This window comes from Haliotis rubra, unplaced genomic scaffold (assembly GCF_003918875.1).
Source record: "Haliotis rubra isolate DU_JTF1 unplaced genomic scaffold, ASM391887v1 Scf371, whole genome shotgun sequence".
Lineage (NCBI taxonomy): Eukaryota > Metazoa > Mollusca > Gastropoda > Lepetellida > Haliotidae > Haliotis > Haliotis rubra.
Window position 1 is genome coordinate 1,059,107 of NW_025767048.1, and position 11,925 is coordinate 1,071,031.

Sequence of the window (11,925 nt, forward strand, 5' to 3'; positions counted from 1 at the left end):
AAGTATATATTGTTTTGATAATCTGAATATACTCTGCAGTTGAAGACGAAGTGCTGGTTATTACTTCATGTCATTTGTATAACAAGTTGAGAAATAAGTTTTTACTAGGTATTTGTACTTTTTATGTAATTTATGTAAAATAGACACATTTAAGAAGGTTATGACAGATAATACTATGTCAGATCTTTAGCACTGTATATTTTAAAGTGTACACAAATCAGACAGCTAAGGAGACAACTAACGCTTCATTTACTTTTGGTGATGTGAAACTTAATCGTTACAATTATTAATGATATGCAGTGTGACCTGACTGTATATACACATGTACTCTGGGCTGGAGACCTTTGATACTGAATACCGAATCTTGAAAATGCAGCTTTTATGTTGGAAAATTCAAAGGCAATAATCATTAAAACGAAATGGAAACAAAATCATTACACTCTCAGGGTCATACAATTAAACAGGGCATTATAAGTTGTTCACTGGCCTCGAGGGGGAGATGGGCTGATGTACCCTCGATGTTTGTTTATGTTAACATAAAGAAACATCGAGGGTGCATCAACCCATGGGCTCCGAGGGACCAGTGAACAACGTATTTATCTTTTCCAAACACCTCAATGGTATTTTTGAACTGTTTGAAACACGGGTATCGGATCATAGTATGGAGTACCAGACGACAAGACGACAAGAAAAACAAATTTATCTCCCTTCCATCGATTTGCATTCGCAAAACATCGGTAATTTCCGTACATCATACGTGATTCAATATTATTCGAGATAAAGAATTACTACTACGAAGTTCCAAATGAGTCCGGCATTCCCAGCGGGGTACATAGAAAATGTACTCGTAAGCGAGGTACATTGAAAATAGTAGAATAGCGCGAAGCCAATCAGAAAACGACATTTATGTGTGAGGCAAGATAAGTGTAAATGTAGTTGGTTACCAAAGTTAACTACAGTACAGACATAAAAAGACAAATTGAAGAATCTTGGTGTGATGTTCAGCAGAACGAAATCATCGAAGCAGTCGTACTGCAAGGACCTCATTCATTGGATTCATAGACGACAGAGCTGTGAGTAGACTTACAGCATCGTCAGTGCTGGACCACTGCACTGCAAGATACAAATTCCCCGCCACTTCGGGTTCACCAACTCTCTTGAAACATTTCGTACACATTTGAAAACATATCGTCATAGTAGGTAGCATTCGTGCAAGGTAAAGTATACTGTTCATCTACATAATGAAATAAACATTACATTTTACAATACGAAACAGGAGTTCCAATGGTAAGCTTCGCCTGTACGTTCCACACAGTCAGGTGTGAAGCCCATTCTGGTGTCCCCCCGCCGTGATATTGCTGGAATATTGCTAAATGCGGCGTAAAACTAAACTCACTCACTCTACACAGTCAGGACGGATCTGGAGGTGATTGTCACATTCCCTACACATATCCGTTTACCCGATCAGTCGTGAGCTGGCACAGGTGAGTGAGTGAGTTAAGATTTACACTCACATCGCCAATATTTTAGCCATATCGTGACTAAAACAAGTTTTTCACCATAAATACATGTAAATTATACAAAGCCTATCAACGAAGGACAATAAAAAAACAACTAGAATATCACAGTTATGAATATGTAACTACTATGTAAATCTAAAATATGTTAGCTACAGAAGACAATACAATATTGCTGGCGAAGGCCGTATTACAAATTATTTCTGACGCATCTGTACTGCTGTGACAGGTTTCAGCAGATTCTGGCCAAATTGCTGAATGAATCGGATGTTTCTTTAGAACCATGAGTCATCTCTTGTCTCGGTCTTTCCAAAGCATCCCCGTCCACTACACAAGCTCCAACATGGTGATCCCACCCCAGACCTGACATCAGGCCTCCGTGACCTCGTGGTACAGATTCCCATCTTGATCAGAACCCTCACGGTCATATCCTGTGCGGATGTGATTATATGTATTATCATCTCGTCGTCCGTGTGCCTGTCGTGTGGTATTGTACTCCCCGTCCTCCACACCAGCTGCTCTGATAGGATCAGTGTAGGGGTCGGAGCACCCAGGACACTCAGGGCCGTCTATCACGCTGTAGACTGCGTCCCCATCGCATACCCCAGCGTCTAATATGTTAAGCTTGTGGCGATCTGTGGCGTTTACGTTATTTGTCTGTCCAGGAAGTCGAGGTACAGTGGCACGGGAATAGTGCAGTGGACTTGGGGAGTTAGCGGAATGAGCACTGTCCGTCTCGTCATTCGCCTTGAAGCAACAAAGACCCTTTCTACAATAACATAGAAGAAACGGAAGGAAATTTAAGATTGTGTTCATGACTACATTTCTATCATTATTTTATCAAGAATATTAAATCCGTGTAATCTATAATTTTAAATCAATTATATCTGGAGCCTCTTTTTCTATATGACTTATGTCAAATATGTGTTCAACTTTAGGTAACTAATAATAATTGTGACCAATGTCTATCGCAAAGCTAAAACACCCTTCCAATAATGAAAGCCACAAAGCGTTTTCCATAAAATCAGTTACTCGAACTCTCAAACAAGACGTCTAAAGTCGACAATATTATGAACATATGCACATGAATCACAATCAAGTATTAACGGTATGGTAATGCAAACTGCGTAAGTCGTCGAAAGTGGATAGTGATATATAGTTCTACCTCGCAATAACAAACTCATTGTGGCAATTAACGGCCATATTGAAATTTGACGGACATCTTTGATTTTAGGTTCAACTTGACTTTACTCTTTCCACATAGAAACACTAAAACTCACATTTTAATCTTTGTATCATAATGTACACACTTGGAGATAATTTGAGAACATATATACCCAACCAAAAGTTAAAACCACCCCAATATTCAATATGTAAGTATTATATGGATCATAATTTGAACTATTAAATAGTTAATATTGAATTGGGGTTATCCTTAATTTTGTTTGATGAGTTTATTTTCAAAACGCACCTCTTAAAGTGAATAACCGCGCCGATTAAACACAGCATAAACACAGCCACGATAGTCGCTGCCACGCCTAGGTATATGCCTGAAAGAAAGGGAAAGTAGGATCGACAATACTCCACAGGTATGGATACACAGCGTTACTCAATCATTCGTGAGTACATACGTCCGGTGTCATGGTGACACTAATATATTTACAGTCGTGAAATGAAATTATTCCAATGCCACTACACATCAAACCGGTCGTATGCATTAACATTTTATGAGGAACTGCATATAAAGTGTTCATAGAAGGATGAAGTGGAGGAATTGGTATACTCCTTCACATAAAGGGGAAGTTGACCATTGGACAGTTGCGGTGATCCTTTTTATCTTGAAGTCTTTTGAAAAGTCATTCGTCATTCTGAATCTTTATGCATAGATCGAACTATGAAATTTATGGTTTCTTTTATTTCTATCATAGGTGGGTTGATCAGTAGAAGGGGCCTGGCTATTTGAATATTTCTGAATGTTAGACGTCTTGGTCAAATCACAGTTTCTTGATTTTCATATTTTTCATTCCGTTTGGGAGAAAACAACAACATAAATATCTTTGTACGGCGCACCAACATCGAAATGGACATGATAATAAAAACTGTTTTCACGACCTTGGGAGAGATTTCTTGATTTGAATTTGAAATTTGAAGTTACCTCGATCATCATCTGTTTTGTCCGGCTTAATGGACTGGCATACAGCTCTGTAGGTGTCCGAGCAAGGATACCAAGCCACGTGTACGTGGGAATCATCTCTCCGCACAGCAAGGCATCGCTTGTCCAAGTAATGTCTGGACATATTCCGTGCTACGCTATTTCCTGTAAAATGAAAATACAAAGCATTGCTTAACTGCCGAATGTAAACCTTGTCTGGTGAATCTGAACGTTACTTTACCATCGCATTTTAAAGGCCCAAAGGTCAGGTAAAGTTTTAATCACATGTGAAACGTTATACAATCTCTGACTTCCCTTGAGGTTGTTGATCCAATCATTTATCCACCTTGGACAACTGATATTCACTTCTCCTCGATGAAGTTTCGACCTCGACACAAAACTGACATGTTGATCAAGAGGGTTATATTTATCGACCTCCCGTCTGCCATTGTGTGGAAACGGAAGCAATTATCATTACAGGAACATAGCGATGCCTACCTTGTGCAGTTACAGCGGACACGAGGGATCAGGAGTTTACGTTATGGGTTTACCATTCTATGTTTAATCCCGTGGGGTCTGCGGGTTGTTATATTAACGCGAGGTCAACATAACGTTGTGTCAAGTCGTCTAAGTGACAATTAGATGAAAGGAAATCAAGTAGACATATAATACATACTTTTAACACACAGAACACATGTCTAAGTCTTTGGACATTTATTTGTATATTGACGAACAATGAGCTTAGTTTGAAAGCCATTGAGTATACCTGAGGCGTTTTCAATTATACTTTGTATTGTTATCAGATATTGTCCCTCGATTCAGTTTTTTTGCTTGCTTGGTTTGTCAAAAATGACGTATTTACGTTCATTGACACACATGGTCTACTCCCATTTGTGAGAACTCCCAATTGTGAGACTTCCAGTTATGAGACAGTGGAGTAGGTAATTAACAAAGAAAACACACCATACTCCCCTGTCTGATAGAATGGATTAACCCTAGCTAATTACTGATTTGCTATGTAACTGAATCTTAATGAAACTTACTAAGATAAATTGATTAACATACACTTTGTGTAGGGAACTTCGTGATCATTTGAAAGAGAAATTAATTTACCTACTCAGATTTACATCCTTCTCCGAAACTACAAGATATAGTTTGAATAACTCTGAAATACAAGTTTACAGTCGAACTGCCTCTTATAATGCCAAATCCTTTTTACCCGGCACTCCCCGTTATAACCTGGATACCATTTTGAACGGAAACAAAGAATTTACTCCTAGTGTAAAGCATGAAAATAGTTGAATCTGTCCACGATTATATCACCAAGACACAACGCTTCAAATTTTCTCAGGAAAATACTTAAATTAACTCAACAACCTTTTCATGATTGATTTATATTCCTACAATAGCTTCTTAGACAACCACAACTGAAACTCTCTAATTATGACTACTTAGAGAATAGTTGTATTTGATGTATACTTAAAAATATATTTATGCAATAGTCAATATCGATGACGTCACATCCTCCATTTCATTTTGTATTTAATGTTGCATGGGAGCCGTGTTAACATAAGCAGTAATGCTTGCTCACCAATCCCATTCATTTTCATAAATAATAATAAAATATGTTTAAACCAAAATGACTTTCAAACTTCATAAGAGTCTATTTCTTCTGTGTAAATAGAATCTTTGATAATCTATTTCATTAATCTACTCATCAATGACTCCTGTTGGTACTCTTCAACAACTGGGCTGATCCCACTTTCATTGTAGGTATGTGGAAACACCACCTATGTGCACTGAACCATTAATTAATGTGTCTCACAACTGGGAGTTCTCACAAATGGGAGGACACCACACACATCTTATTCATCGACAGCACATGGTTATCTATGCAAATTGGATATATCATCAATTGGACAAGTTCGATTACTTCATGAATATACACTGTCTTGTGTGGGTTCGAATTGTGTATTAATAACTGTCTAATGAATTGCACAGATATTAGTAGTACTTTGAGCATGATTGACGACATGAAACATGCTAGCAAGAAGGCAGTACTTGAATGGCAGTAAATGGTAGTAAATGAACAAATACACAGCGCCTGTAGTCCCTAATCTACACATAAAGATTCGTTATATATTCAGAATCCTTCAAATCCGTCTCAGAATCCTTTACTGGTGGAATCCTACTTATCCTTATGGCACTCTGTCTTGAACTACGAAGATATCGACATACTTTCCACAGTCCAAAGTTCGTCAGTTTCAGTAGAATTCACAATATGTCTCTCGAAGTCTATAATTGTGAACACTTTGCCTTGCCCCATCCAATTACTTACCAAAAAACTATTTTGTGATTACCATTAATCCATTTGTATTCTTGGCGCCGCCTCAGTCCGATCCAGTAATCACGGTAATGCATGGCAGAGTACAGACTCTCTCTATTCGCGTCTGTTACTTTCAGTAATCCACGGGTCTTCCAGACTGCGTCCGTCCATGATTCAGTTGTATTACTCACACACACGCCTCCACGACACCTCAGCCTACTCCCCATGCTTGTCTCTCCTGGGAATCAAAATTAGGAAGATAGTACATCTAAATCATTCATTTGGAACTCTGTGTATTGCTGAGCGAAGGCGGATTTATGTATATGTTATTGTACTCGACAACAATATAATGTCTGAATGTCACTCAAACACTAGTTTTGTCAAACGATTTGTCTGCAATTACTAATTTGGGCTCAATACAACATGGATGCTTCTTAGATATACTAAGAGTACAGACCGCCTCCGTGGTGTAGTGGTTAGAGCGTCCGCCCGGAGTGTGGAAGGTCGCGGGTTCGGTACTTGTTGGTCCCTGCCTGGCGCTCGGCATTAATGGGTACAACAAGGACTGGTCGGCTTGGAGTCAGTATAATGTGTCTGAGTGGGGTATTCATGCTTCACTGAGGCATGGTATCTCAGTGGGCTAGCACTATAAAACCAGCTTCAGTCTGGGCTAGTACAAGCAGCCGCACATACACATACACATGCATGCACGTCGTCATATGAGCGAAATATTCTCAAGCACGACGTTAAACCCAATTCCACCACCACCACCACTAAGAGTACAACACAACAATATTTAGCAATACATTAACACCCAACCAGTGAGTTTAGTTTTACGCCGTGGGAATCGAAATCGGGTTTCCGGCTACCCCATCGTCTCAATACCAAAAGCGACGAACGCAGATGTGTATTTATTGGTGTCTTTTATTATTTACTGTAAGGTGACAAGACATGTTCGCTTCTAGATTATCATCCCGTTATTTCGACATGAAAATTCCAGAAAACTGTAATATTATAGGACATGATGGTTCAATATCATGGGTAAATATGCCTTCCTGATTACTGAAAATTACTCAGGTTTAATTAATTTGCATCTAACGTCCTCTTACAATACTGTATCATACAGAAACATTTCTCCGTTTAAACCTGTTTGTTCCTTGTAGGCATAGAATCTCTTCTTAGTGCAGTCGTCATCCAGATGAAGTTGTGATTTCACATGGCTGTCAGATATCTTCCTCACATAGCCGCAGGTTCCACTGCTTGATATACTTGTCATATCTGCAACAATGGAAAATTAAAAGGACACGATATGAGTATCGGCTTCCTAAGTTGAGGATAATAGTTTCAGTTACCCGAAGATGCACCAAAAGATGCACGATGTCGGAAACATGTGTAGAGGAAAAGGATGTGATAAGACAATGAGCATCATATCATGTTTACGACCCGGATTGTTGATACCGGAATATGGCACGATGTCGTAAACACGCTAAGTGTGGAGCATAATAAAAAATATTATATATGGATAGCCTCCTGGGCCATCGTCCTATAACATAAAATTAATCTTCCTACACATAATGATTAAGACCCATGCGGCAAACATTAATATGTTATAGACCCAGTCCTGCAAGGCAGCAATACTGCGTGCATTAAAGCCCCTTAACACGAATTCCAGGATCTTCGAGAGTATCCTCATTTCGACTAAAGCGGTGTTGTTGATATCAGACGAAGTCGACATGGATTCTTTAGGGATTTCATTATTATATTATAGATGATATTTTTCCATAAAAATACAGTTCCAACTTATAAGCCTGGAAGTGTATGACAATAGGGCATGGTTTTCTGTAAAATAGGAACGTAACATTGTTGATACAGGTGTGAAAATATTCACCTCCAGCGTACACCGATATCCGCTTGTCATCGCCACACAGTTCGTTGTAATCTCCAGGACAACGGATCTCTGTGTGTGTCATGTTCTCAACGGTCAGTCCACGCAGCTTGCTTCCGTCTCCAAGGCAGTAACAGGATCGTCCCTTCAACGAAATAGTTTTCTTTGGTAAAAATATGGAGCTAGTAACAAAGCACTGCAACTAGCTGAAAGTATGAAATATGTTTTTGAAATCCAGACAAATATTACTTAAAGTGCATAAAGACGGGTAAAAGTTTAATCCCAGTAAATTCGATATGTGTATATATAATAGGTTACTTGGGTAAAACAACATTTTGTGATTGAACTTGAACTTTCCCTGTGGCCTAAAGAAGCGGAAGCCTTCACAGAACAAATATTGCAAAGAAAGTCTCACTTGGGGAGAATACGTTGTTTATTTCGAGCATATTTAGTGTTTGAACTTTGTACTTTGTACCTTGAGTCCAAACAGGCCAGAATTATTCCCACATCGCACATTGCACATAAACGGAGAATTGTCGTCGATTGTAGATGGTTTAACGTGCCTTCCATACACATCCAGCATGACGCCCAGCCTCCTGTAGTATCTGGTTACGTCAGCTGAAACAACATACATCATCATCATCATCAGCAGCAGCAGCAGCAGCAGTAGTTGTGGAATGAGGTGGCGTGATAATAAAGCAGCAGTTGTATTATAGTAGTGGTGGTGGCGGTGGTTCTAGTAGTAGTAGCAGTAGAAGTAGTAGTAGTAGTAGTAGTAGTAGTAGTAGTAGTAGTAGCAGTAGAAGTAGTAGTAGTAGTAGTAGTAGTGGTAGTAGTAGTAGTAGTACTAGTAGAAGTAGTAGTAGTAGTAGTAGTAGTAGTAGCAGTAGAAGTAGTAGTAGTAGTAGTAGTAATAGAGTGGTAGTGGTAGTGGTAGTGGTGGTAGTAATGGTTGTGGAAAATAGTAGCAGTAGTAGTAGCAGCAGCAGTAGTCGTAGTGAGAGAGTGAGTTTATTTTCCCGCCGCACTCAGCAATATGCCACCTATATGGCGGAGTAGTAGTAGTAGTGGTGGTGGTGATAGAAATGGTGGTGGTAGTAGTAGTAGTAGTAGTAGTAGTAGTAGTAGTAGTAGTAGTAGTACTAATAGTAGTAGTAGTAGTGGTCCAACGGGTTCTCCAACGGGAGCACAGCCCTTCTGATACTCCGGGTAATGCAGAAGGCTGCAGTGTTGAGGAGTCTCCGGAACGTTCTTGGTGGGTTCGACTAGGCAGTGTTTCCTGGGATAAGTCCCATTCTCTGTCTGGGCTGCGTGTAGAGGGGGCGAGGGCCCTGAGCTGATGATGAGCCTTACCAGCCTAACTGTGCCAGGATCACCCGAACCCTCTCTGCTGCATTTCCATCTTTAATCTGTAAAACATAATAATAATAACGGTGTAGTAGTGATGGTATAATGTTGATGGTGGTGGCAGTAGTAGTAGTATTGTTTGTGGTGATGTTTCACCTGTTTTACCTGTCCATATCAAAGACGAATACTGAAAGCCGCCAACCCAGTACACCTTGTTCTCATCGAGTAGGTTGGTCAGATCATCCAGGCTATTTTGCTTCCGAGGTACAAACAGGTGCCCGCCTGATCTGGTACAAACAGTATTGGCTGCGGCCCACCAGGAACTTGTGTTTTCCGTTTTGTAATTGTCATACGGGCCATCTTCCGTCGTATTAAGCCAGTGGGCTGAATGAAAAGATTGAACACATTTGGCAGGAAACCGTTGTCTATTGATGAGACGAAAGTGAGGAAATGGCCTCTGAACAATGAGACTTTGAATGCCGTCAAACACTAGGCACGACAGATTTGAAAGAAACAATAATGCTATTTACAATCTGAATAGTACATTTCTAAACTTGAAACATCCGAAATACGGATAACGTTTCCAAAACTTTCATTATTTCCAATAGAGATAATTTTATGCAAGCTTAAAGGTCACATGCAACCAAAAAAAATCAAACATAATTAAAACACAATTATCAGTTCCTTCCAGAATGAGTAGATCTGGTAGTCATCATTTACGCTGTGTAAGCTGAACTGGGATCAAAGAAAAGTAAGCTATGGGCTGCGACGAATGAGTCCAGGGTATATAAGCGAACTGCGGGAGGTAAAATACACTGGATAAACCGAGGATAATTATTACGTGAGTTAACATGGCGAAAGCGAACGTTCCTCAACGTCGCCGTCATCAATGCTTTTAACGCTTGTAAACGATACCGCTGGTGCAGACCAAGCAATGCTAGACTGACTGGACTGACTAAGCTCTTGGTTTTATGCCGCTTTTAGCAATATTCCAGCAATATCACGGCGGGGGACAATTCAGAAATGGGCTTCACTCATTGTACCCATGTGGGGATTCGAACCCGGGTCTTCGGCGTGACGAGCCAATGCGCTTTAACCATTAGGCTACCCCACCGCCCTGTTAGACAACATGAGTAACCATCCATGACACGCACACAGCCTGACCAGCCTGGACCACTGCACCCAATATAACCCCATCCTTAGAAGTACAATTTTGGGGACCTATTGTTACCCGATATTCCACCATGTTCAACAACCAAGAATAACGACGTTCCTAAACTGAGAAACCAAAGGAAGTAAACTGAACTTGTTTAATTCATGTAATTGTAAATTGTAAAAACTGTTTGTATATCTGATACTGTATATATTTCACTCACTCCCACCTCAAAATGTTTCCAAACTTTCATCAGTTGCTGGGTAATTAAAAAATATTTGGATGAACCACACGACCCCTACCCAGTTTGAAATGTAAATTTGGGACAAAAAATAAATTCATAAGTTTTAAAAAGATATAAAGTTTTAGATATTGTTATGATGTGTATCATGCGATTGTTTTAGCTTTTATTTTTTTAAAATTCAAAATTAAATATGTCAAATACAACCATTTCAAGTATTCTTCGAACCATGATCAAGCGCCAGTAGATTTAATTTTTGGGATATAATTTCAATTAAAATCAAAGTATGATAAAATCAAAGTGAGAGGTACAGTTTCTTTTGCTCGTCAGTTTAATCAAAACATAATAACAGAGGAGTTTGTCTTGTAAGACAAACCATTTATAATAATCACGTTTCCTGAAATGCACATAAAGGATTTCTCAGTCACGCTCATGCTAGAACGTGTGTGTTTATCCCCCTGAACATAGAAATATTTGTAGCACTATACTGATTGTTACTTGGCATTAGTAACCCTCAATTTAAATTAGTAAGCCCTGCTTATAGCCTTCGGGTCAACTCCCCACCGCCGTTTAAAACACAAAAAATAAAACAGGGTCATTTATCATCGTCTAAACGGCGACTGAACACGACTGTCGGAAACAAATGTACTTTCTCCGGTAAGGTATTTTAAATACCGGTCTCCTTCATACAGCTCGTGCCACATCAAAGAATATGCCTACCAAGGGTCACATCCAACTTTGGATTCCCCTGACGCAACTACCGGCGCGTGCGGAACACGTGGGTCAGAGGGTCACGTGACGTGCCGCGGACAATGTCTGCTGTCACACGTCAGTGGTTGACCCGCAGTCAACTTGTCCATCACGCCTACTCGCTAGTTAGGGTAGGGGTGACGCTTAAATAATTCTTTGAGGGTAATGGGCAGCATTAGCTCTTGACACGGTTGTGACGGAGGAATTGACCAGGATTGGTGAAGTGTGTTAAGGTATCAGTCTCAGGGTTTGACGATCTTCCACGCCAGGAAACGTTAGACGTCGCATGTTGACGTCACAATGTGTTCGGGAACAACTGAAATGATGGATATGAATATAAGCATCATTGTCCATGCACGTGGCTGGGCTTTGTTTTGTTTTTGTTTGTTTCTTTGTTGGCAGAAGTGGAGAGGGGTAGGGAGTAGGGGATGGTGGAAAACATATACTGGAAGTCAAAAGTTACGCAACTGATTGCTCAGTTATCTATCTATCTATCTATCTATCTATCTAATCTACATTTAACATGTACAATACAATAAAAAGTTAATTACAGC

General features: G+C 39.8%; 1 protein-coding gene across 1 annotated transcript; it reads right to left on the minus strand.

Moving 5' to 3' along the window:
- Positions 1–848: 848 nt before the first annotated feature.
- Positions 849–9,690, minus strand: LOC124285982. Its single transcript, XM_046722293.1, has 8 exons — positions 9,393–9,690; positions 8,356–8,498; positions 7,884–8,025; positions 7,142–7,273; positions 6,030–6,233; positions 3,673–3,834; positions 2,989–3,067; positions 849–2,286 (listed from the first exon to the last, which is right to left on the minus strand). The coding sequence occupies exons 2-8, from the start codon at positions 8,461–8,463 to the stop codon at positions 1,887–1,889; spliced, it is 1,227 nt and encodes a 408-aa protein (XP_046578249.1). The 5' UTR covers positions 8,464–8,498; positions 9,393–9,690; the 3' UTR covers positions 849–1,886.
- Between the last annotated feature and the right edge of the window lie 2,235 nt (positions 9,691–11,925).